The 27785-nt window shown below is 32.6% G+C and overlaps 5 protein-coding genes across 6 annotated transcripts in view; 1 reads left to right on the forward strand and 4 right to left on the reverse strand.

Annotated features, from left to right (window-relative positions):
- Positions 1–2056, reverse strand: part of LOC123707295 — a 37601-nt gene extending 35545 nt beyond the window's left edge. Inside the window, exon 1 of the mRNA XM_045657212.1 lies at positions 1758–2056. The gene's annotated coding sequence lies outside the window, so the exon portion shown is untranslated. The remainder of the gene's footprint in view (positions 1–1757) is intronic.
- Positions 2057–2569: 513 nt separating this feature from the next.
- On the reverse strand, positions 2570–10174 carry LOC123707549 (protein lethal(3)malignant blood neoplasm 1-like). Of its 2 annotated transcripts, none has more exons than XM_045657673.1 (4): positions 10088–10174; positions 7205–7353; positions 5226–5357; positions 2570–4370 (listed from the first exon to the last, which is right to left on the reverse strand). In XM_045657673.1, the coding sequence occupies exons 2-4, from the start codon at positions 7350–7352 to the stop codon at positions 3043–3045; spliced, it is 1608 nt and encodes a 535-aa protein (XP_045513629.1). In that variant the 5' UTR covers position 7353; positions 10088–10174; the 3' UTR covers positions 2570–3042. The 2 variants fall into 2 exon arrangements, with proteins under 2 accessions (XP_045513629.1, XP_045513630.1); XM_045657674.1 differs by lacking the exon at positions 10088–10174 and adding an exon at positions 8203–8249.
- Positions 10175–13819: 3645 nt separating this feature from the next.
- Positions 13820–14421, forward strand: LOC123707769 (cuticle protein CP14.6-like). The gene is made up of 2 exons (XM_045658108.1): positions 13820–13828; positions 14056–14421. The coding sequence occupies exons 1-2, from the start codon at positions 13820–13822 to the stop codon at positions 14419–14421; spliced, it is 375 nt and encodes a 124-aa protein (XP_045514064.1).
- A 4490-nt stretch (positions 14422–18911) lies between these two features.
- LOC123707773 (larval cuticle protein 65Ag1-like) lies at positions 18912–19430 on the reverse strand. Its single transcript, XM_045658111.1, has 2 exons — positions 19422–19430; positions 18912–19277 (listed from the first exon to the last, which is right to left on the reverse strand). Exons 1-2 carry the CDS (start codon positions 19428–19430, stop codon positions 18912–18914), a joined length of 375 nt encoding a protein of 124 aa, XP_045514067.1.
- A 4145-nt stretch (positions 19431–23575) lies between these two features.
- Positions 23576–26524, reverse strand: LOC123707025 (endocuticle structural glycoprotein ABD-5-like). Its single transcript, XM_045656775.1, has 3 exons — positions 26458–26524; positions 25911–26023; positions 23576–23870 (listed from the first exon to the last, which is right to left on the reverse strand). Exons 1-3 carry the CDS (start codon positions 26467–26469, stop codon positions 23687–23689), a joined length of 309 nt encoding a protein of 102 aa, XP_045512731.1. The 5' UTR covers positions 26470–26524; the 3' UTR covers positions 23576–23686.
- Positions 26525–27785: the final 1261 nt, after the last annotated feature.

Genomic DNA, 27785 nt, shown 5'->3' on the forward strand with positions numbered 1-27785 from the left:
AATCTCTGCTCTGGTTTTATTGGATGGTGCACGATACCTGACTATAATGCAAGGGAACAGCAACTGTGCTGGCAAGGGTTAGAGCACTCTGCACCTATTGACGCGCAAAAAGTGAGGGCGGGTAGTTTTATGAATAAATACTTATAATTAATCTTATCTACCCACATACTATTACAACGACTAAACAAAGGTTATACAAGAGAAAAACTGGATCCTGTAACGGCATGTCTGTAAGGTTTCGTATTAACCCTAGTCTATTTTAGAGAAAAATTCTAAGTGTTGTCATGATCATAATAAATGAAGGTTTAAGGGGCTCTGAGTGTTGCCATGATCATTATAAGGACTATATTTTTAAAGATATAATATATTTTTTATTAAGAGACAAAGATTCTGTAAAATTGGGTTATGGCTTTTCAAGATAATTAATTCTATTTGTGTGGTCGGTCAAGCAGAACTGTTAAACGTGTCTGCGCCATTGTCACGCTTAGGCAATTATTCGTTTAAAATTAATTGGTCAACGGAAGGAAGTACTTTGTATGTTATTACACTTAATTAATTAATACTACACTTTATGGTTATATTTTGGTGTTATAATTTTCAAAATGCATTTTTCGTAGTCTTAATTGATAGGAAATGAATTAAGCAACAATGATATGTCCTACTGTTATTTTAACTACATTTTTTAACTGGGGCTGAATATATTTTTATCGTTAGTTTACTCAAACAAAAATATATATTTTTTTGAATTTCCTATGTCTAATTTATAGTAGAGCCAAAAAGTTTAAAATCAAATTTGTAAGACTGTGTACAACATTTGTTCGGCGACATTTATTTTCTTTAGCGCGAAGCCGGTGTTTAAATCCTAATATATTTAGCAAAATCTTATAAAAAAGAAAATTACATAAAAATTTACTAAATTTTATCATCGAATTCGTTCAAAGATTTTTTTAGAATCCTTGTATAATCATCAAATATTTTCATTGTTTAAGGAATTCCAATAACAAGACGTTTTTTGTGAAAGTAGTTTTTATATTAAAACAAAACTATTAAAAACATTACACATTAATATTTATTGTCTTTGGTTAACGCGTGTACTACACAATGTCACAGACTATTTGTTATTTTATTTTGTCTATTGTTATTGAGTTAAATTATTACGTACCTACAACGTTTAATATAATAGGAACTGAGGCCACTTCGTAGGCCTGCAAATTGAGACCTTCGCATTTCAGCGCAGTGATATAACATACGCTAATAATGACAGATTCATGTTTTGACATTGTCAGGCAGGGTCTTTGTGATAACGAGTGGGTTTGATGAATTAATGTTAAATATATATGCTTTATGTTGTCCCACTTCTCAATATATTTGATAGACCCAGTTCTGCAACTGTTTTGTTGTTTAAGGCGTGTTATCTCTGGGAATAGACAGATTAAGATGCACCATGTTCAGTTATCCGTAGAGGTTATAGACAATATGTTCCTATAGAATCTATATTAGATACAAAATCGACAAAATCTTATGATCATGAACCACATCCAAGCAATTTTGTAAAATGAAGAAACTATGATAAAAATGAACAAATTAATATTCCTTAGTAGCTAAATGATAAAATAAATTATATTTTATAATTTTGCTTAGTTATTAGCAAAAGTTTTATGGCGTCCTTTTTTATTTTGGCAATTGACGTAGCTTTGTTAGTCTTATAAGCGGAATTTGTCTCATTTATGGTTATATCTATTTAATAATATACAAACCTTTTAAATCCCAGCCTCCGTCGGTGACAAGTTCACAAATAGAACGACGTTTAAATTCACAGGGGCTGCTTGCATTTAAAATTTCCGAAAGTAGAACTAACAGCTATTGTAAGCTAACAAAGCATATTCACAGCATGTAAAAGAGAATCGCAACAATAGGAAATGAGGTGCGTCCTCAATACTTCCATTTAAAGAAATTGTTAGAACAAAAAGATTAAGAGACAAAACGTCGCGTTCGCGATCGCATCGGGCTTGGATTTGAATTTCGAACGCGTGTAGCGCACGCGCCGGCTCTGCTGTTACTGTTACAGATTTCCCGCCAAAAGTATGCGCTATCAACCATACTATCTCATTCATCGGTCTTATGCAATGATTTATTGTCCATACTGTTGCAGATCAGGTCAAATGAACTGTTGACCCACAATTTCAAGGTCAATTTTTTAGATAGAGAAGCGGTCTTTAAGTCTTTATAATATTGTATACGTATTAGCGCTAGTTTAGTATCGAATACAAATTATTGTCTATGGAACGTATACAGATGTTATTAAGGACAGTTTTGGTTACTTTTCTGTGAATTTTCTCCTGTTCCCGGTTATTATTATAAATATTTTTCGAATTAACATTTTTCTGTACATTTAAATATATATTTTATTACAGTTTTGGCTATAAATAAGCAGATCCTACTTATTAATGAATATTTAAGCGTAAAATTATTAGGCGTACAATTTTACAAAAAACCTGTACTGTATAGGACAATGAAGCATCGCTGATAACTATCACGCAGTCACAGGTAAAGGTAAAATTAAGTCAAAATCGTATAAAAATGGTTTTATTTGATAATTGTTTTTATCAACTCATAATATACTGTATTATATCTTCCATTCGTTAATTTAATTAAATTTAAGCCTATCATTTATAAACAGCTGGAAGCAGTTAGTACTAATTGCGTTGTATAAAAAATAGGCGTACAATTTTGAACTCTCATATAATGAGGAGAACGATTCTTTACAAGAAAATAAAATTAAAACGGTCCGCTAAAATTAAAAAAAAAACCTATTTACGGCCAGCTTTTGATTGAAATAGATTATTGTTGTATTATCCATTCATATCCAGTATAGTCAAGCCGTGTCAAATTTAAAAAAAACTCTTATATTATTGACATTAATATCTTATTCATATGGGAGTATATTAGTTATTTTAATTTAATTTGGCAGTGATTTCATTTATTTTTACAAACTAAAGAACATAGTTTAACAAGGTCAGTCCTCGGACGATTTTATCAGTGTTATGAGCCGACTGGGAAATAAAGCCATTTGAATTCATAGCTTTTAAGCCCGTACCGTGGTTCTTTCTCCGTCTCAGGTTTTGGCACTTCATCAGAAATCAAATCAAGCACCTCTTCAGTAATCTTAGGACGGAAACCTTTTTCATCAGCTTCATAATCTACGCGTGTTCTGACTCCGTTTCTACCCGTCACGTAGTAGTATCCTTCCTTTGAACCATCAGCAAATCCCTTTTCATAGTGCCCATGGAAACCAATCGTGTAGTTAAAAACGTATAACACACCCATCATATAATCTTTTGTAACACCTTCTGGGAGTCCATCTTTCTCACCAGGATTTTTGTGATAAATATCCGTGTTTTTATCAACTATTTGCATTTGAGCTGATAGTAGTTTTGGTGATTTTGGAGGTTCCAAGTTTGTTGTGTCGTATTCATTAAGGTTTACACCTCCTACATTGCTTTGGGGAACTCCTATATTTGGTTCGTAACTCTTCGGGTTACGCTCACTTGTAATTGATTGACTTGGTGAGTTTGAGACACTTTGACTTTGTGCGTAGTTCTGGGGTATTCCTTGATATGAATTACCAAGAGGAAGTTCAATTTCACTATTTGGGACACTTATTTCCGGATTTTGAGTATTAAATCCAGATCGAAGGAGATTAATGGATGGATTATTTGGTACTTGGTCTGTATTATCATAATTGTTATTTGGTCCAATATTTTGCGACCTGTTATCACCTTGTGCATTTTCGTAGGATGTTCCTTGATTGTAGTTTTGTTGACCTGGGTTGTTTGGGGTAGTTAATGCTCGCTGTGGTAATTCTGCTCTTCTATTTAGACCTTGATTGGAAACTTCAGGTGTTGCTTGAGAGCTTCCTTGGTAACTATTTAGGACGTTTGTCTGCGGTTCATGAGCTGATTGCGGTTCGTAGTTTTGCGTGGCTTTATTCGTAAACTGATTATATTTCTTTTCAACTAAACTATTGTCTATTTTACCTTCTTGATTAGCTTGAGAGTTATATGGATTTTGTTGATTAATAGTTGGTGGATCAATTCTTAGTGCAACTGTAGTAGTTGTGGGTAAACTACAATGAGAGCAGGCCTGTACAGGTGCAGCTGGTTGTTTTACTATTTGCAATGACGGCTTTGGACTGTTTTCGATGTTTGGATGGTTATTGCTTTCAATTGATGAAGTAAGCGACGTCCGTAATAGCGGCGTATTTTTGTAAGGCGCTGCATTTGTTTCAATTGGGCTTGATGGAGTTTTTGAAGTGCTTGTTAGAGCCAACGAATGACCAGTCCGTGAATTTTGAGAAGTAGTTCCAGGATCTGAATTTTTTATATAAAACATTTATTAGCACAGAGTAAGTAAAAAAGCTTTGCTCGTAGACATTATAATACCATTAAACATTGATGCACTGAGATATAATTATCTTAATATTTTGAGCTGTAGTACACAAAAAGTGCAGGATTATCGAGACATGCCGCACTTTTCGATATCATCGAGTCCGATTCCATGCGTGCTGGTATGGGATGCAACCAGTTTAGACACACTGGCCCCGTGCTATCTATATGGAACCAAGAACAGAGCTCGTGCGGCTTGTGGTGCGGCTGAGAAACTTAAAGCATGCAAATATAGAGTTCTAGGCTCCGAATATGATTTGGACCCATTCGGTGTTGAGACCCTTGGTCCGTGGGGTTCTAGTGCTATAGGGCATTTTATGGAAATAGCGAAAAAGGTTAGTCGACATCACAGGAGACCGAAGAGCTAGCAGCTACCTCGGACAAAGAAATAGTTTAGCTATACAAAAGGGGAACGCTGCTAGTATCTTCGGAACTATGCCTAAAGGAACTCCTTCTAATAATTTATTTTAGTTAATATATTTTAAGGTTAGTTATTGTTTTTTGTTATATTAATTTATGTTTGTAGTATGATGTAATTTTAATGTCAGATCTAATTAGTAACAGAATATGAACGACATATGAGGACAAAAGTCAATATTTTAATGCAGTGATTTTAAAAACATTAAGTTGTAATACAGGCGAAATATTAATAATTTGAATATTAAAATAAATTTATTTTATTTGAATTTGATTAAGATAACTGTTGGACATATCTCGTATTCATATATAATAGAGATGGTTGCTCAACAGCAGTTTTATTAAACAGCGTTAGGAACTTACATGGCTTAACGCGTATATTTTTCATAGACAATATTTTGAAAGCGCCATTTTCGTCGGTTGCATAGACTGTCACGTGGTATACTCCATCGGCCGTGATGAATCCAAATTCACCCATTATTATCCCGTTTTCATCTGAAAACACATTGTTTCTTTATTGCACACGCTAGAAGAAAGACAAAATATTAATATACAGTCAATTATCTAAAAAATTGACCAGATAACAGCCATATAAAAAATTATAAAAAAAATCAATGGGCTGGGCCTTAGATTTCTATGTCTGTTTCATGATCATTCGTTAATCGAATAGGCCAGTAGGTAATCACTGATCAGCCTTCTGTGCCTGACGCAGGCCGTCAAACTTTCGGGCCTAAGGCAGGCCGGTTTCCTCACGATGTTTTCCTTCACTGATCGAGCTAATGCTAAATGCGCACATAGAACGAAAATCCATTGGTGCATAGCCGGGGATAGAACCTAAGACCTCAGGGATGAGAGTCGTACGCTGAAGCCATTAGGCCCACTGCTTACGAGAATATACTCGATTTTAAACTCGTGAATGTTTCGCTCTGCAGAATACATTATATCAAACTGAAAACCTCCCCTTAAATAGAGAATTGATAAAAATAACATTTTTAATATGCCATGATCCTGAAAATATTAACACAACTTTACGAATTACCTTCGAGACATGGAATTAACGGACGGGATTTACGAGATTATAATCTAAACTTTTGACAGTAGATTCATTTAATGAAAACACTTTTAGAACATTTTTTTAAATAAAATCTCTACACTGTTCCGTTAAACTCCCACCCACCCCTTTAACTTTTTTACGTTAAAAACACGTGATACGTGATCAATGTCCCTAATCAGCATAAAATACATAGACAGGAAAATTTTAAAAATATCTACGCGGATTGAAGTAATCTGCTATAATTTATTGATCAACTTTAATAATTAACAAATTTGATTGGATTTAAAAAACAGATGTGATTAATTATTGTTAATTAGTTACATTTACAAACAGTTTAGCTTTAAACTTATAATTTAATATACAATTATTATTTTCATTATTAGACTAGAATTTCAAATATATAGAACTTTAAATAATTAGGTTATTGTTAATGCGAAATGAGACTTAAGTATAGTAGTACTAATAAATAAATCAATGGCGCTACAATCTTTTTAGGTCTGGGCCTCAGATTTCTTTATCTGTTTTATGATCATTTGTTAATCTAATAGATAAGTAGGTGATCAGCCTTCTGTGCCTGACGCACGCCGTCGAACTTTCGGGTCTACGGCAAACCGGTTTCCTCACGATGTTTACCTTCGCCGTTCGAGCTAATGCTTAATGCGCTCATAGAAAGAAAGTCCTTTGGTGCACAGCCGGGGATCGAACCTACGATCTCAGGGGGTGAAAGTCGCACGATAAAGCCACTAGGCTAACAGTGATCAATATAGTATTAATAATATTAATAGTATCAATATACTTATATTGTAAACACGAATTAAAAATACCTAAGGCCTGTAATTAATGTAAATGGCAGGTTTTAGAAAGAAATCATTGGAAAATTGTTAACAAAACACAGTTACTTACAATACGTAATGAAAACCGTCGATCTTCTACTCGAAAAGCCCCTCTTATTAATCAAATTGTCCCGTGGGGCGTGGCCGCGTGGAAATCAGTGTTCTAGAGTATCTAACCACGAACCACACACGCGCTGTCGCTCACTGCGGTGAAATCCGCGCCGACAGTTTATTTTCAAAATTCAATTCCCATTACGGAGGCGACGCTTGACGGTTAGGGTGTGATATGTATTATCTCACCATATGAGTTCATTTTCTAAATTATCCGACACGATAGCGTAAGCTAGCCGCCAAATAAGCGCCCTACCTGGTATCCATAGGCTTTTAAAAATATAGTATGGATAAGTTATAACTTTTTTTTGAGCTTAAATGGATTCATAAAAATATAGAGCTACCTTTCTTCTCATGCCGATGCTGTTCACCATCTATGGTGAAGCCAAACTCGTAGGGTCGGTTCTCATCAGTATATTTATCGACTCCATTTACATTTCTTGACAATACTGTTATTATGGATAAAGTAATTAGTACTTTAGCGAACACCATTCTGAAATTGAAAACATATAGTTATTAATTTATTAAAGCACACATTATACATAATACTATAACTACGGTACAAGTTATAAACTCTTTTATCTAAAATTTATGACAATTTAGGTGATACACAAATGTTACAAGAAATATATTCAAGATAAAATGAAAGTAACAGAAATGTTTGTTAAGCAGTAAAAAAATTAGCAGCAAAACAGCGGATTAGGTACGAGATAGACAGTTAACAATGCTATCTTTTAAATACTGTTTAATCCGTTATAATCGCGAAGAATTCGAAAGAGAGGTGCCTGAACACCTAGGTTTGTTTTTGTACTCAGAATTTGAAAATTTTGGGAATGAGTAAGGGAGATTGAGATATTTGTTTATTTAGCAATTTGTATAAGCTAACACCGGCTAAAGATCTCCGATCGCACGGTGATCGTATTGAGTCGATCTCGTGTCTGTAGGAAAAAAGTTAGTAGTAGTTATTGTAAATAAAAATAAAATATATTTTTATGTATAATTTGATTCATTTTTAAATTTTTACATATAATGCGTCACAAAGTATAAAGCAGATATAGCTTCTTAAAATATTATCCTGTGTGTAACATATAATAAGCTTAAAAACCGCATGGCTCATTCTTTAAGTGAAGTAGTTGACTTCCTTCCGTAGCCATCTGCACACTAATTGTTTTTACCATCATTATTTCGTTTAAATTCTTCTTATGTAATATTTTTATGATCATCTTTGTCTTTTAGAGGATAAAAGAACTGTATTCGAATTCCAAACTGATATTAAAAAGCTGAAGACTTAACAGTGAATATAATAACTTAGAAAATAGGACACAGCTATAAATATTATTACCCAATTATTTATGGCCATAACTTCTTCAGTAGACGGATGTTTATACGCAGTAATAGTACATAATACGACGTCAGTACATACTTAACACGTCTCTGAATTTGACGATGACATAACGAACAACAACGAACACAATACCTCAAAGCCGCATATATTAATACAAGTTATTTTGGGCCTACCTTTAAGCAAAATTTTGTAATTATATATAATATTTTGATCGTAAATATCTTTATCGATGTGAATATTCGTTAATTTCAATGAATTTTATTGTGCTTGTCTAATTCTATTGGTAATATTCAATTTTTTATTACTCATGAATTGCAAATTAGAGGATTACCTTGGCCATCAGAAGAAATTGATTGTATAACGATTTACAATTTTAACTTCCGCCTAAGATTATTATTGGAAATGAATTATATACATATACTAGTATTAAGAATATTTAAAGAGCACGAAAAATATGTTTTCTTATACGTGAGACAATGATAAATTTCATTTAAATGTCGATTTAAGATTTACCAATCTTGAACCTTTAGCGGTTTTTACAAGTCAATTTTCAACCGCCCATTGCATATGATATTTAAAAAGATTAAAGCGTAAAAAAATTATATTTAATTGCCTCTCGGTTAAATAATATAATTTGTACAAAAATTCACTAACACTATCCTCACGGGCGAAGCCAATACTAAAAAATATATGCACAGAATTCTGATCTCAGACTTCCACAGATCTACGATAGATATAAAGAAATGCACCTAGCATATGACAATTTTATTTTTATATTGATTAAAATATGAAATAAGGAACATCTGCAAACAGCACATAACTTAATATTTAAATTATATATAATAAACATGGGTAAGCGTACAACACTTATTTATATAATCGTAGATTTATTAAGTAAGTATTGGTACTTTAAGAATACTCTACGATGAACTGTTTATGTGAATAATTAATATTTATAATTAATTCAATTATTTTAACACTTCTGTGTACTTTGTTGCTTGAAAAGAATGCAATTATAATCGGTTATTTACATCTCGATTATTTGTGCTAATTAAAAAGTTCCTAACTAACACTACTCATGTTGTAAGACCGTAAGCTTTAGAGAAATATTTAAAAATAAAACTGCCTAAAATGCCGACGATGTATATAACCATTTAGTATAGCAATGGGTTAACTGTACTGGAATGTCTGTCATATGGATGCCAAACGTGGATTTTCAATTAGGTGCTGATAAAGAAGACTGGAGTATGCCAAAGAGCTATAGAGCGTACGATTCTTCGATAGAAGTTTGTGTGATATGAAGCCATACAAACATAAAACACGTCGTAATACATACAAAATAATTAAAGTGTAAATGGGCCGGTCCCACTTACTTGGAATGAACCAGAGGGAAGAAGAAAGAGAGAACGCCCACAAAATCAGTGGGGCAGAATTGGAAAATTGTCGCGACGAATAGATACAAGTGGAAGAATTCGGACGAGGCCTTCACTCCGTCGGAGGTGGAGTACTAGTGTAAAACATAATGATTTGGACTACGTGTAGTTTAGTGAAGTGTAGTACTCGAATGAAGGCTATTTTTATTTTATTTTATTTAGTTTAGTATTGTAGTATTGAAAATATTCCCTGTAGGACAACGAAACTGATTAACGAGTCAAATGTATATATAGTAATAGTTAATTACATTTTAAATGAATCACAATCAAAACAAAATCAAGATCACAATACATCTATAAGGTCCAATACAACAACAAAAAGGAAATAATATTTTTATATAAACTCACAAAAACAAATGTTCTTTGACGCAAATAAATCAACTTAAATAATCGAATTAAGTATTTTCAAATTTAAATATTATAAATAAATATTACTTTTAAAAAATTACCTTATAGTTAGTCATAGAACGCGCGGAGTTGCGGCCTATTGCGCAAATGCCGGCACGAAACTGTGCCGATACATAGATCGACCGAACTTATTTACTTGCCAGAAGATGTACGTTACGAATCTAAAATGTTCTTCAATCCACGTAGATTAAGGTAAACATTTATCGATGGGTATATTTCATACTTGGCTTTTGTCTGCCCAACAAACGAATGTTTTTTTATTACATGGTAATACTATTCTGTACCATGTAATATAACGATTAGAATTACAAATTATTATCATATTGTTCTAATGAATTTTTAGGACACAACGTCAATTATAACGACGACGACGACGTAAATTATATTTGTAAATCCAATGCGTACAACAAAGACTTCACTTCACCATTAATTAAAGGGACTAACTAGTTTTCACAATGGTCATTATGTTTATCTATGCTCAATAAAGCAGAGAAAATAAAAAAAATATATTGATATTCTGTTTTTAAAATATTAGTTCTTTTTTAAATTCAAGTTTGATTTTATTGTGCAAAAGTTATTGTGTTGGTACAAATTAAATGTAAGAAATTTTCTGCACAGAGTACCGTAATTAAAAGTCATTATTTTCAAACTCGTATTTCAAACAACTTGAATAATCTGTGCGTCCAAAGTTATGTAATTAAGGAAAGACATTAAATATTTGCTTATTATAAGAGCTTGAATTTTAAATAACTCCTTACATTATTGATTATAGATTAACTTGTCAACTTTATGAATAGAAACTATTTGTATAAAATAGTTTTAAATTTTGAATTCAATAAAAGATAAGGTCACTATTGAGTGGCTTATGTTTATTCTACAATTACCGTGGCAATCAAGGTCGATTTTAGACAAAATATTTTTTCATATTGAGCCGCAGGGAAGGCTATCCGTAAAATTTGTAAACAATATTCAATTATATAAATGATCACATAAATACCGAGGATGACGTTATATCCTGTATTGTGAAGATTTGGAGTTCATTTATTCCAAATAATAGGTTATAGCGTCGTCACTCGTTAATTAAAACTTCTTTAAAAAAAATTATATTTTATCTTAGTATAGTACTTGCATTGTTTTTCATTTAAAAGTATCTTAGGAATATATTGTATCTTTTTTATAGTATGGAATATCACTTCGCATAATAGCGCCATCTAGTCATCAGATCAGGTACTACTTATCTGTTTCCTGTCGCAATCTAAACCTTAGGAACGTGTCTGCCCACAATTGTATTAATTTATAAAAAAGTTTTTTTTTATGTTAAACATTCATAAATAGCTATACAACTATTGCTACCTTCTTTGATAAAATATTTTCTGTAAATTACGTCTATCCATTGAATTAACATTTTTCTAAATATTATTGTGCTGTAAGATTTATCTAGAGAAAAATCATACGGCGGTCTTGTCTTGTCTAAAAACTTAAGCTTGGCTGAAAAGCATATAATAAAATAAATATAAATATTATACAAAACGAATACATACTCTATCTAGGATCTCAGAAGACTTATATGACCTATGCTAATATAATAATAGGATGAGTAACTAGCGTTAATAAATAAATTGTTTACTTGACTGATAATGATTAATGGCTCCAGGAAACTTAAACAAGGATACGTGTAAAGTATCAATAAAATACAATTTATTTGTAACAATAAAGTATACTTTTATAAGAATATATTGTTTGTTTCATTAATACAGGTAGACAATGGGTACATATAATTTTGATAAGGTTATATTGTCACAAAGAGTTTTTGTATATCTATATAAAAAAAATTATAGAACAGAGGACAAACGGACAGGAGGCTCAGAGGATGTTAAGTGATGCTGCCTATGAACATTCACAACCCCGGGTCCCTTGGGTAGAATGCCTGGCGAACCCCGAGGGCCCATCTTAAGAGCGTGTGAAGGGCTGAGGTGTTTTTAGTGGGTCGGGTCTCGCTACCCCTCTGAATAGCAGAGGGATTTGAGTGTAGACCCAGCCCCACAGTCCCCGCGTCACGCTCGATATCCTTGGCGCGGGCCTGCGCAAGCGCATTTTCACCTCATACAAAAAAAAATTGAACATTCACAACGCCCCAAATGCTTTGCGGCCTTTTGATAATTGATACATATTCTGTTAGCCACTGTTGGTATTTATTCGAACAACTCCTCTAAACTCTCACCGTGGTAAGTGAGAATATGACAATCTCTATTCAACGCCAAGGCATCAAGCAGTTCAGAAAGTGACTCGTGATCAACGATTCGAATCCCTCTTCGTTGAATACGATCAAGAGCGATATGAGTGACCCTTTCTTGATAAATTTGATTTTACTACATATTATAATAAAAAGACCTCGGCCACTTAGACGTGAGATAGATTGTGTACTTCGTCAGGAATTGTGTCAATAATATAATTCTTAAAAAGAGCCTAGCTGCCTAAAACCCGAATCTAATGTGTTCCCTCTCACCTGTGATGAACCTTATTTTGCCTTTTGCTCATTTATAAGTCACAGATCAAGAGATCTATTGATAGGAAATCACGAGTATTCATGTCATCACGATTTTGTAAATATATTAATTGTACCAGATGTATGCTTCCTATATGTAATAAGTATTAGATACAAAACGAACTTTAACTCTGGGGGCGATTATACAATCTTTATTTCTGCCACAACATTAAATTTGTATACACTACTTCTTTACCGTGCGTCACTCATCCCTGAGGTCATACGCTCGATCCTCGGCTTAACAATATAAGTATTTTGATACTATTAATATTATTAATAGTATCAAAATGCTTGCTTTATTTAGAAAAACTTCAATTAGTCTGGCTTATATACTCTGGTGTACTCAGCATGAACGCAATAATTTTAAATACAAAAATCATAAAATTTTGTATGAAATATTTTTAAAGTTCTTTCAACCTAACTGCAGTCTTTACTCGGGGAATGCTGATCTGTACAAACATTAAAATTGCACTTTTTCTTGTGTCCTTTTTAAGATTGGTTTTTGGTTCCTGTTGTAGTTTTGTCTAAATAACTAAACGTATTACGAATTTTTGCACTTGCTTGCCTTATCTAATTTTTTCCTCTTCTCACATTGGTTGCCTGGAATATGCTCGAAAGTGATAAGCTCGCAGGAAAAGGAGGGATCCTTTTAATTTAATTATTTCAATTTTGTTATATTACTGAAATAAATATATATATAATAAATAAATAAATACAATATGGCGTGGGGTTCAAGATAATATTTTATTGACTGATAAAACTACAACCAAGAAAATGCTTCCAGCATTAAAGGTACACAGCCACAGGGACCAAACTTTTTAAATTTGTTTTAATTTTCTATTTGTACATTTTTATTATTATTATAGGTTAAGAATATTGTAAATAATGTATATTTGTGTGTTGGAAATAAATTAAAAGCACAAGATCATGCGCTTGATTTTTTTCAATCTTTCTCTCGTTTTTTAACTTAGGACTATTTTAGATTAGATTTAAAGATACAAGTGATATCTTTTATTTCTGTGAAGCAAAAGACTAATTGAGCGACAAAAGCAGTTCGTGTAACATTTTTCAAATTCCTAAATATTATTGCACAAATCGCATATTATATACACATTAGTCCCTGTAATTGTATAATTAGCAATACTATAAAATGAGAGTAAAATTTGGCACAGTATCAGTCGTTTCTCGAGAAAAAATATATTCACGTCAAGAAATTTTTTATTCCAAAATGAAGTCGGTAAGTAAAATTTACGTAAATATTGTAAGTGTGAAATGCAGTTTGCGTGTTCCTATTTCAAATTTCCATTTATGGCACTTTAGATTCTGGAATTAAAACTTATAACTTATGTTTTTTTTACGTGAATATGAGTAGTTCCTTAATATTGAAGAGGTCACTACTATTTTTGCCGTATGTAAAATATAATATGTTGTAAAGGACAGATTTTATCAACTATTTCTTTTCAGTTCATCATTCTCTCAGCGTTAGTAGCTGTCGCAATATGTGCTCCAGTTGATCTTGAAACAGATGTGGAACTAGCTCAGCTTATTGCTAGGCGAAGACTGCCCGCACTGGAACACGAAGAGATTCACGATGAATTCGGTCAGTACGCCTTACGCTACGTCACAGCTGAAGGCACTGTAGTCTCTGAACGGGGAAGACTGGTCCCCACCGCGGATGGAAAGGATTACGTCCTGGTTATTGAAGGAGAAGTTTCGTTTATTGGAGACGATGGCAAGCTCTACGTCACTAAGTTTTCAGCTGGCATCGATGGAGTCAAGATGGAAGGCGATCATCTTCCAAAAGCCCCTGAACCAGAACCAATAGCATAATTTATAGTAACGAAATAAAACAGTGATACCAAATAAGATTTTTATTTGCTGACTCTACTAACTTTTATGTTCGCGTTTTGTTTTTTTTTACAATAGAATGTTTAGCTCTGGTTGACGTGTGATTTATGCCCTAGAATTAAAAAAAATGTCTTTGTAGCGATTTTTAATTCAATGACGATAAAATGCAGGGAATCGAAATTAGAATCACGATAAGCATCTCTCATGTTTTGACAATTAAAAGTAACAAGTTTGCCTTCCGTAACGTTAGACTCATCGTCAGGCAAGCTCTACGTCACCAAGTTTTCAGCTGGCATCGATGGAATCAAGATGGAAGGCAATCATCTTCCTAAAGCCCCTGATCCAGAACCAATAGCATAATTTATAGTAACGAAATAAAACAGTGATACCAAATAAGATTTTTATTTGCTGACTTTGCTGCTAAACTTGCATTACTAAGTTTCGTTTTTTTCAATAGAATATTTATGGTTGGCGTGTGATTTAAGTCTTGGGATTTTGACGAATCCGAATATTCGTCTATGTAGCGATTTTTAGTTCTATGGCGAGGAAATATAGGCAGTCCAATTTAGAAACACGTTAAGCGCCTGCCTGTTTTAACCATTATAAGTAACAGTTTACAGTAACCTAATGGTCATGGAATTCTAAATTCAAAACTCCAAATAAATACGCAGTACTTACTATACTTGACATAGAATACTTTAAAGTAACAGATTTCCGTTCCATAACCATAGACTAATCGTCAGGAATTTTAAAATTAAAACGCCAAACAAACACTTAACATACATAATAATACAATATATTTCTTATAAAGTTAATATTCTAGTTGGGTCATGAACAAATAACTAAAGTGATATTTTTCTTGTTCATTAAATATATTTTAAATGTTAAGATGGTTTGACCTGGCTCAAATTGTTTTTAAAAAAAATGCGCCTGCAAGTTTTACCGTATTAACTGAACGCGTTTATATAAATAGCCGTTTGTTAATTCCTCATAACGAATAGATTGTACGTTCTGTATTAAAATTTGTTGTTTGTTTGTAAAATTGTTGAATATTTTATAAACAATTGACAACATCGTACCAATAAACCGTTGATATGTTTATATCAGGTAGTTTAGTGTAGTTTTAAGTTCGGTATTGTATTTTTTTATGACTAAAATTATAATTTACGTTTGGGTTGGAAGATACTGCTATTAGAAGACCGCCCATTTACATCCTTTGTGTTCATTTATTTAATCTTATTTTTCTCCTGTTGTAAATAAAGTGATATTACTTTTTATCAATTTTACTCAATACATACATTTTTATAATTATATTTTATTAAATCGATAAACCATTATATTTATGAATAATTTCACTGAGAAAGAGAATCTAAATTAAAAAAAAAGATTTAATCGAATTATGATTTTGATATATATTCCATAACTCTGTTATTAACAGAGGAGCTGGACAGAAACCGGTGGAGACAGATAGCCCGCTCTAGATCCTTCTTTGGGTGACTCTCAGAGAAGAGATCTTTCTCTTCGGTCGTTAGCCCATGCTCTAACATGACTTGCTCTCTTGAGCAAGACATATTAAGCATAAATTGAAAGGCTTTAGCCGTTGCAGGCTTCCATGTGCATATAGTCTTAAAAAATAATTTAAACAAATCGTACTACTACAAATTAGTAGATATTTATTATATGGGACCTATTTGTTATTATATATGTTATAAATAGGTGTGCCTGAAAGAGATAGATTATTTTTGTTATGCAATAAAATGTGAATAAAATTAATAAAAAAATCCTTAGTGAAATATTCGTGTAAGACTATAGAAACTAACTTTGTAATGTTATTTGTTTAAAATGTGTTTGAGAATGTTTCTTCATTAAAGATGTTATCGAAATACTACGATTTGCTACTAACGACTTCTACAAGTTTTGTAATTAGTTTCTGGTATGATTACTCGTCATTGCATGAATTTTAAGCTTTTGAATGTAATTGTATCATTCTTTGTCAATGATGCATATAATTATTACTTATTTGATGTACTTAATTCCATTTATTAATTTTAAATTATTATTATTACTATGTAGGTTAAGAAATAGAAAATATTATGTATTTGATGTTTAAGTTTTAATAAACGAAATGCTTCTGTTTATTGTTGTTTCTTCGTAACGATTCCCTTTAAATGTTGTGTACACTTGTCATTGATTAACAAGCATTTATTGTGTTTTTTATATCGTGTGTTTTTTGTAAGTGTCTGTATTTATTTCGCTGGTGTGCCTTCTTAAAATAAAACTAGATGTTCTTCCACTTATGCGCATTGAATCGTTTTAGCTAAATGTTAAAAGTGCATTTCGATAGACTTAGTTTTTATGAATATGGCACTTGTGATATATGAAACAGCTTGTTACAATAAACTTTGTGATTCAGCAGCCGGTCTAAGGTGCGTTCTATAATTGGTGGCCATACTTTAGCACTTCTTTTTAGGAGTTTGCTTGTTTCCCCTGTCCCGTTAAGCGCTCCATCCTCATTTTAACGTAATTAACACGCAATATAAGACACTCCCGATGAATAGTTCGTCATGCTAGCTTAAATGTGCTTGTGGCGGCGTCCATGCATCGGGTTGTCTCTCTCCCTAAAATATGGCGAGGTGGCCGATAGCTGGCCATGCGTCGTACCCGTGAACGGGTGCTACTTGTGGTGAATGGTTGTACTTGAATTGTTGTACGTGTATGCGGTGATATTACTTATTTCCACTACGTATATCCGTGTTCTTCCCACTAGAATGTAAGAGCGTGCTCCTATTTAGCCATGCCTCCTGCTGATAGAGGACAAATCTTTGTTTTTAATTTATTTTAATTTTTATTAATTACTCAATATGTCATAAATATGGTGTAATGGTTGCAGCTCCTTACAAACGTTCTGACAAACGAAAAACTTGGCAATTAAAAAGAGTAGCGGAGTTTAATGCTAGTTCCTCTCTTCCGTGCTACGCCCTTGATTTGAGAACTGGCAGTCAGAAGCATTTTATATACATTTCTGTTTTTGACGTTCATATGTGTACATTGTGTTACTTATATAAATAAATGATTTTAAATTTGAATAGCCAACAATTGTACAAGTTAATTTAGTAACGGTATTACTAATGACCTTCGTTTAAAATAGTTTGAATGTAGGGTTTTTAACAGTTCAAAGAGTTATAGCGGATGGCGCGTTAAACGATCCGATGGCCTGCTGCACGCACTATCAGTAATGATGTTAGTTCATTTTAAGCGGTCATTAAATTCCTGACAATGGAGTCGTGGAAAGAGAATTGAAACTCCTTGAGTTGGTTCAATTAGGACCCATATCTGGATAATTATTAGAATCGCCACTTTATTTTAAATATGATTGTTATTGAAACGGATAAAGTTCCAGATCTATTTTTGACAATATCAACAATTCAGGTTAAAGTCCTTGCATCATAAACCTTTTATCGACATTAAGGTTTTGATATCTCCAAAGCACTATAGTATCCACTAGTTGAGGATTATTTTAACATCATTGTTAGATCAATACAATTATTACCGCTTAAAGTTGAAACAAAATTAACGATATCAGTTTAGCCAACCGTGCTCTAATTTTATAAAGAACATTAATTTAGTAAATTATAAATAAAAACGTCAGTATCACTGTAGTATATCAAGCACTTCAGGGGCCTTACGAAGACCACCTTCAATCTTGGAGCCATTGATGCCAGCTGAATACGGACGTACAGCCAAAGAAACAAATCATCAGAATAGACAACCTTAATTAAAATAGAATATAATGAAAACAATAATATCATCTTAGATAATTTCCATTGTTTATTTATTCATGACTAAAAATATTGAATTATTATTTGTGTTTATTAACAGTATTTGTTCTCCGTTTTGAATTTAGAATTCCTGACGATGAGTTACGGAATACGGATTTTACGGAAGGCAAACTTGTTACTTTTAATTGTCAAAACATGAAAGATGCTTAACGTGATTCTATTGAAAAAAACGAAACTTAGTAATGCAACTTTAGCAGCAAAGTCAGCAAATAAAAATCTTATTTGGTATCACTGTTTTATTTCGTTACTATAAATTATGCTATTGGTTCTGGTTCAGGGGATTTAGGAAGATGATTGCCTTCCATCTTGATTCCATCGATGCCAGCTGAAAACTTGGTGACGTAGAGCTTGCCTGACGATGAGTCTAACGTTACGGAAGGCAAACTTGTTACTTTTAATTGTCATAACATGAGAGATGCTTATCGTGATTCTAATTTCGATTCCCTGCATTTAATCGTCATTGAATTAAAAATCGCTACAAAGACATTTTTTTTAATTCTAGGGCATAAATCACACGTCAACCAGAGCTAAACATTCTATTGTAAAAAAAAAACAAAACGCGAACATAAAAGTTAGTAGAGTCAGCAAATAAAAATCTTATTTGGTATCACTGTTTTATTTCGTTACTATAAATTATGCTATTGGTTCTGGTTCCGGGGCTTTTGGAAGATGATCGCCTTCCATCTTGACTCCATCGATGCCAGCTGAAAACTTAGTGTCGTAGAGCTTGCCATCGTCTCCAATAAACGAAACTTCTCCTTCAATAACCAGGACGTAATCCTTTCCATCCGCGGTAGGGACCAGTCTTCCCCGTTCAGAGACTACAGTGCCTTCAGCCGTAACGTAGCGTAAGGCGTACTGACCGAATTCATCGTGGATCTCTTCGTGTTCCAGCGCGGGCAGTCTTCGTCTAGCAATAAGCTGAGCTAGTTCCACATCTGTTTCCGGAGCAACTGGAGCACATAGTGTGACAGCTGCTAACGCTGATAGAATGATGAACTGAAAAAAATGTATAAATGTTATTACTGTGTATTTCAGCTGAAACTGGCGTAAAATATAAAAAAAGGTTCTACTAAGTATAATCAGTCAAATATTTTATTAATTAAGATTCGTATTCAAACGCGTTGCACATAAAAAACTTACCAACTTCATAATTATAACTGTTTAAAGCTTATAGATAATGTAATCAATGAGTGCTTGTGACTGATGGTTCGGAACTTTTTATTCACAATTTATAGTCATAAAATGTTATAAAACTTGTTTTTAATGAGTACTTGTTCTGTAATTAGTTGTTCAGTGATTATTCCACGAATTTTGAGGTTTAAAGGTATTTGCAATTATTTTTTTGATGATGTATTTAAAAATAGCAATTAATATTTACGAGAAGTGTTGGCCTAGTGGCTTCAGCGTGCGACTTTCATCACTGAGGTCGAAGGTCCGATCCCCGGCTGTGCATTCAACATGTGCTCGAACGGTGAAGAAAAACATCGTGAGGAAACCAGCTTGCCTTAGACCAAAACGGCGGCAGTCGGCGGTCGGCGGCATGCGTCAGGCACAGAGGGCTGATCACCTGCTGTTAATCTAATAGGCAAGTGCCTATTAATTTAACAAATGATCATGAACCAGATACAGAAATCGGAGGCTCAGACCTAAAAAGGTAGCGTCATTGATTTATTTTTATTTTTATTAATATTTCCATTAAAATATGAAATTTATGTAGCCAAAATTATATGACTGCTCTGGAAACTAGATTTAAGTTCCATACGACTGTTATAATCTTTTCATTCATTAGATATGATATGATAGGACTCATTTCCGTAAAGATTTAAACCTTAAATTCTAGCAGGAAAACGTCTTTTCTTTTAGAAATCATAAATTTAATCGCTTATTAGTTCGCTGCTTTATTATGTTACTAGAAATGTCTCAAATCCGACATGCATATGAAACTATTACAATTATTGAAGAGCAGTTTATCATATGATAGCTATTTTTAAACAAACACCCGTATCAACCCGATGTTCGGGGTTCCACAAGTATTTTCGAACCAATTCGATTTAGACAGAACGTAGCGATTCTTAACAATGAAATCTATAAATGTAAGTGTCCATGGGCGGTCCTATCACGTAGCATAAAGTGAGCATTCAGCCCGTTTGCTCCCTGTTCTATATAAAAACACATTACATCGTGAATTAATAACTTTCGACTTTTTGCAAGGCAGTTAAAACCTATCTTTTTATTTGAAAATACAGTCAAAACCATTTACGACGACATTGTTAAGAACAACATACCGGTTATATTGATCTATCGGCTGAATTCTATTGTAATAGGTACTTAATAACAACAACAACGGCTGTTACAACTATCGGTTTTAGCGACCAAATATGAGTAGTCCGATGTCGTTATAACCGATTTTGATTGTATATATGATGTTCCATAAACATTAAAAAAACAAGCAATGTCGACGCTATGCAACCTTGCTAAATATAAAGGGCAAAAAATCATTTTAAAAACTGTTCGTCATTGTTTGCATAGATACTTTTTGCAGGCGTATAAATATGAAAAAGCCTGAAGAAATGTAGATAGCCGAAATGTAGCTACATAAGGATTACAGTAGTGACTGCTTAGAATGGCTTCATTTAAACAATTTGGAGTTTATATTTATTTATTTAGTTTACATTTATTTTAAATTCCTTAAATTTCTGTTTCCGTGTTAATTTGTTTTTCAAATAGACCAGATGGTCTATCTGTTCTGGATCTAAGTTTTCCTCACGACCCGGAAATTCCACCTAACACCACTGCCCGTTTACCTCGAAACTAATGTTTCAAAACTGAAAAGCAACAAATTATATGATATAGTAGTATAGTCAATAGTATATTTTTCCGCATATTGAATCTAAAACTTGCATAATGCGCTAGTAATGTCGTCTAAAAGTTACGACATTCCTGTCATTAAAGGTTAAAAATTTGTCCCATAATTAATGTTGTGTTCAATACGAATCATTATTGTTTGAAAGGCAGAGGCCAGAGGTTGATTATAAAAAGCCTTTGTGGCAAGGGACCTTCATAGACATCTTGGCATTTAAAATTACGAAATCAACTAACACTGTAAAGTTAACTGTGTAATATTTGAGTATAAAATTAAACACATCGTCAATTGTTAAAACGAAAGTGCTATTTTGAAAGTTATCTTCTACACTTATATTGCTTTACTTCGATAGTGATTTTTTTAATGGAGTCTCGATGTTGGCTGGTAGGGATAGTTAGGGTAGTTCTAGCCCAGTCATTTTTGGCGGCCGGACTGGGTGATTTTCCACGATTAGCGCAATTGTGTACTGAGAGTCTCAAACTTCGGTTTGTGCCGTTGCGGGGTGGTCAATCGTGTGAACGGCAGGACGGAAGCTCACTGGAATGAGTGAAGTAGAGAAGCTATAGTACGCTTTCCCAGGTGAAGGTGATTTTTTATCCTTATCTGATTTAATATCGATGCCGATCCAACGTTTTTGTGTACCCCACCATGTCTACCAGAACTCTCTCTCAAACTCCAACTAGTTTTTGTATCGCGCAATTCCAAGAGTTCGACATCGCTACGGATATTTATAAATTATCTTCAAAATTGTCATACGGTCGGATTTACGCGAACCACTGAGTAAGCATTATTTTGGAACATGGGAAAATGTTTATTTGTTACCATGGTAACAAATTTTATACGAAAAAATAACGACACACATACAAAATCTTGGTCCGCTTAGACGTCCGACGAGTGACTGTTTCTTTACAAATCGGACTTAGATATCTAAGGAGAAATACAATATCTTTTAATTTAATTTTTATTGTATGAAATAACTACAACAAGTTGTAAAGAGCAAAGAGCGTCAAGACTTAAGTTTCAATTATACTTATAAACCAACATTTCTCAATTAAATAATTTTATCTAATGTAGTACAGAATAATTAAAAAAAACCTAGACCTTCCTTACCAATACATTATTCATACATATTTGTTAATTAATTAATCAAAACATTACTTTGACTCTTAGTGACTAAATTAATCGTTTACGGAGTAAATGCATTGAATTTTATGTTTAAGGTTTTTCTTAGTTTATTACAAGTTTAAGTATGAATTACACATATGATCATTACGTAATACTATTTTGTAACTCTTGAAATAGAAAAATTGTCAGCACCTGTCAAATGTTCAGACCGTGTGACCTGTAATTGAGCATCTCCTCAAGGGTTATGAGACAAAATAAACCATCTGAAATAAGTATTGTAATAGCTTCTTGGATTATTAAAATACACAAATTTACAATCCTGGCAGTTACGTAGTGAGGCACGTGAAGTTTTGACTTCATTAATGGTACGGTTTAGTTCAATAATTTAGCGGCTCAAATACATATTGGTCCCTGACGCTCATAGTTTTGTCATAGTTCCAATGAGGTCTATAAAAGTTTTACATATCTTATTATAATTCGACGACTTTGTTTAATAATTTGAACGCAAAAGTAATTTATTGTCTAACTGTACCACAAAGAACGGTTCGGTGGGCGTCGATACACAATCTTATACTAGAATAATAGGTCCTGAGTATATACCTCGTCACAATAACTTTTTACCAGGAAGAAAGGCACACAATATTATCAACCGTAAGGATTTGGAGAAATTCTATTAGTTTGGGAACAAGAAGGTTAGACTGATGCTAATATTACAATACCTTGCCTCACGATAGTTCTCAAAAACGCACTAAACACTCACGATAAAATTCTATAATATAATTAACAAATAGTATATATAAAAATAAAAATGTGTCTAACGTAACCCGAGTAAATCTCAACAATGACTAAACTAATAAATGTGACGATCGTCCGAGAAAAAATATTTGGGATCACTCTCATCAAAAATTATTTAATTTTTATAATAATATTTAAATTAAAAAATTATGTATTTCGAATACTAGCCGTAGGTACATATTACACAGAAGCAATATTGTTTAGTTTGAAATAAGAAAAAAATCGTTCATCATGAATTTAATTAAACAAATACAACAGCCGTTTGTTTTGATTTTAATATGATATATTATCGTCTCTACGTGTGTTTGTAATTAAAGTCCTCTTAAACACCAAATTATCAAAATAGGCCAATTTGATGATTTTTATGTATACTTTAAGTGGATTCAATATGATTTATATATACAATTAGATGTTTTTTTTAAATGCTTAATTTTTGTATTAATGACTAGGTATCTGTCAGGTTCTTTAGTCTATTTATAAGATGGCGCTTACGTAGATATCAAAACAGCAATATGTATAAAAAGTTTATTCGTGTAAAACTGAGTATAAAATTACAAAGACGCTATGGCACTAGAATTTAGAAGTTCAAGTGTTCTGTGCAACTGAGATCGGAGTTTTATGACTATTGTCCTATAGACGTTTTGGGTTGGAAGCCGTTGGGGCCAGCTGTGAAGGTCACTGTGTAGTGTTTCCCATCTGGGCCTACGTACGAGTACTGGCCTGTTACTGTGAGTGCTGCGTTTTCAGATTGCGGGTTGTCTAATTTGCCTTCCTCTTGTCTTGATGTTCCGTCACTTGTTTCGTATCTGTAGGCATAAATGTGATTTAAAAATGTTTCTTCATAATATGAAAGCGGGATGAAGAAATTAGGACATTGCCTGTGTGTATGGACGAATTTTTGGAGAATCCCTATAAATAAAAGGCATGAATATCTGTAAAAAATCTTAAATAATATTTTTTCAGGATACATATAATTATTTACTAAGAATATTTTTTTACCGGTCTTTATAATAATTTCTATGACATATGTCATTATAGTTATAAATATAGTTTATTCGATAAGTTAAATACTTGTCTGTATTACGCGCAAAAATAGTTGACAAGAGTGTCGTTTAAATATATTTTTGTTAACAGAACACGATCGATGTATCCACAGTCATTTATTTTTACGGCAAACACAACAAAAACGTTTCAATGATAATCTAATAAGGATGTCCTTTGAATTTCAATTTGATGTATCTTCGGGTTAAAATCGTGACTAAGTTGAAGTTCAATAAGGCCATCTTCGATTACGCAATTCTGTATAATGTCAAATGGGTTTAAGGGATACGTAGGCATTTTGTTGTATTTGTAAGGCGCATCCGTCTTTCTGATCATACAATACTTCTGTTTTTAACAGTTGTTAACAAAAATATTTTTACCACATTAGGCTTGGATAATATCCAAGCTCATGTGCTAAATTCTTTTTTGTTGTGTTTGTCTTATAAATTATATTGCAGAAACTCAAAGTCATATGTAAGATAATTAGGACAATATTCATAAAGCTCGCCTTCCTAGTGGTGGAAGTAATACATAGGTAGATATTTAAAATACTTTCGTCTTCATTCGGTTCAGTAATCTGAGATCACCAACAATTAGTTAATAAATGCGGAGATATAAACGTATTTAATTTCACGACACAATATTGAAGCTTTTAATAGAAGAGGTTTAGAAGCCATTTATGGTTGAGGAATTGTATTACTGGTGAGGCTACATTTAGTATTACAGGTATTACGAAAACGAATAAAAAATCATATGAATTTGTTTCTTCTATCAGAAGGACAAGACAATCTCTAATTGAATTCGATGCGCAAAATTAATTTAATCGATTTGTAAGCTATGTTTTTGTGTTATACGTGTGTTTTGTATATTTAATGTGACCTTTTGTTGTATGCTCATATTTGATATTATCTTTGTATAAAGCATCTAAAATAGTTTAATTATTATGTAATAATAATCAATGGTGCTACAACCTCTTTAGGTTTGTATATCTGGGCCACAGATTTGTATATCTGTTTCATGATCATTTGTTAATTTAATAGGCAAGTAGGTGATAAGCATTCTGTGAGACTAACATTTTTACATATATATATGTAATATTTATTGTTTATTAGCTTGACATTTTATTAAAAAAATAAAACAGATTTTTTTAACTCGTGCTAATTACAGTTTAAAAAATATTTGTTGCATTTATGAATTTGTAAGTACATAAATTATTTAGTCAAATGTATACGAACTTTGCAAATAATTTCTTAGTAATTTAGGTTAAGGTAGAGTTTAAAACGATCTTTAATTTAATGAGTTGTTCTTTGCATTCACATTATCTATGCAGTATTTATTTTAGTTAAAACCATATGTCAAAGGAACTTCTTACAAATGTGTATGTGTGTTATTAGTTTCTATTAGTGTTACAAGGTACTATGTTCGAGATTGGGACGCAAACAATTATTGTTTTGCTGAGTTTGGAACTACCGGATATTTGGGCTACATTATAGTTATACGACAAATTTGGAAAGGCTAGATTAATGCCTGAAATAGCAAGCAGATTTATTTATGTGATTTTCTGGATTATATATCGACAATAATTATGTTCGTGGTATTTTCGTGGTCCTTAAAATAAATGAAGTGATGTTACATAAATGTTACAGAAGAAGCACTACTTAGAATTTGCTTTTAATGGTAACAAATTGACCATTATATTTGCCTTATGAACGCACTGTAAGTTTTAAATACTTGGTCGTTATTACTCTCGCGATAAAACCTTATTTCATAAGGTTTAAGATTTTAGTGTGCTTTTTAAAACTTACGCGAAACTGTATCCGTCGGGTTGTACGTCACTATCAAACCGTAGAATCTGGACATCTTGTGGGTTTTGGGGAGCGGCTGCGCATAGCGCGGCAAGCAAACAAGCGATAGTTACCTGTAATTTAGTGTAATTTAATAAAAACAATACTGAAAAATATGACCTACATTATATTCAAATAATTTTATTCATTTCTGAATTTATCAGCTAACAACATAAATATAATGTTTTAACTTCATACCAGTTTATAATGTTTTAACTCCATACCATTTCTGTCTTTGCAAATTTATTAAAAGTCCCATTGTCTAGTGCCTATCTATAGGCCCCTGGTAATTTATTTTCTACTTAACGAAAAATTCTGGCATTTTATTTAGGTTGTACATATTTTATTGTATTTTTTTTTTTGTAACATTTATGCTTGTTACACATTTTAGGCAAAAGAGAGAATATACACAATAGATATAGTATTATCTATGATGTGGTAAACTTGAATAAATAAATAAATACACAGTTATTCTTCTATATATAAACAGAATAGAATAAAAACTTACGTATTTAAGCATGGTGTTCAGTTATCGTCTCGAATACAGGTTAACGAATGACTAACTTCGGTAAGACTTCATTATATATATGTACTGAGATGCAGCCTGCAATCTGACATCATATGAAGAAACGGTTACAAACGCTCATCAAAAAGACTTTTTTGTTAAGTACATGGCCATAAGAATGCCTAGTTGACATTGTAATCAATATAACATATTGTGTAATTAGGAAGTCTTGTCTTCTATTGCAAATGTTTAGTATCTTGAGTAAGAGTACGGAGATTATGCAATTTGCACTTTTTACTTATGCAAATGCAGATTGTGTTGTTAGGATTAATAAAATAAAAATGTCTTTGCATTTGCAAATATCTTTTTTATAAGCTGTTTATCTTTTTTTAATACATGGACTTTACTAACACATTGGTGGAAAATTACGACCTAACTTTAAAAAAATCAATGGCGCTATAACCTTTTTAGGTCTTGGCCCCAGATTTCTGTATCTGTTTCATGATCATTTATGAATCTAATAGGCAAGTAGGCGATCAGCCTTTTGTGCCTGACACACGCCGTCGATTCTTTGAGTCTGAGGCAAGTCGGTTTTCTCACGAAGATTTCCTTCACCGTTCGAGCGAATGTTAAATGCGCACATAGAAAGAAAGTCCATTGGTGCATAGCCGGGGATTGAACCTACTACCTCAGGGATGAGAAGCGCACGCTTCAGCCATTAGGCCAACTTAACTTAAGTCTTACCTTATTTACTAATAAGGATATTTAACATTAAAAAGTGTCCAACAACACTACTTACAGTCGAATGGAAGACACTCTGTTCTTCTGTTCCATTTTTCACTTACTACTAACTGTTTATTATTTAACACTAACGTGCACTTACACTAATTCAGTAGTGTTTAGCTTAAATAAATAAGCAAGTTTGAAGACGAGAATGAAGATAAGTGATACTTAGCATGCGATTTTATTAGTAATCATAAATTTGGTTCAATACTGACTTTTAAACAAACACTAATGTTCTTTAGTATTGACATTATTGTTATATTATGTTAAATATCAAAGCCGACCTTCTAGTACCCATAGGGTTCTAATATTTTCAGTTAAGTTTATATACGTTTTTATTATAAGTATTGTGTTAGAAACTGGTTTCGCATAAGGTTGATTCAAGATTTCTCGTGTAAGTGATACTTTTTACTATTATGAGAAATAAATAATAACATGTAATTCATGTAACTATACAAAATCTTCTCAAAATGCGGAAGTTTATTATATATGTCAATTACTAACTTTAGTGCATATGGGAAAGGACTATGTTATTCCTTCCAAATGTT

Source organism: Pieris brassicae, chromosome 3 (assembly GCF_905147105.1).
Source record: "Pieris brassicae chromosome 3, ilPieBrab1.1, whole genome shotgun sequence".
Taxonomy (NCBI): domain Eukaryota; kingdom Metazoa; phylum Arthropoda; class Insecta; order Lepidoptera; family Pieridae; genus Pieris; species Pieris brassicae.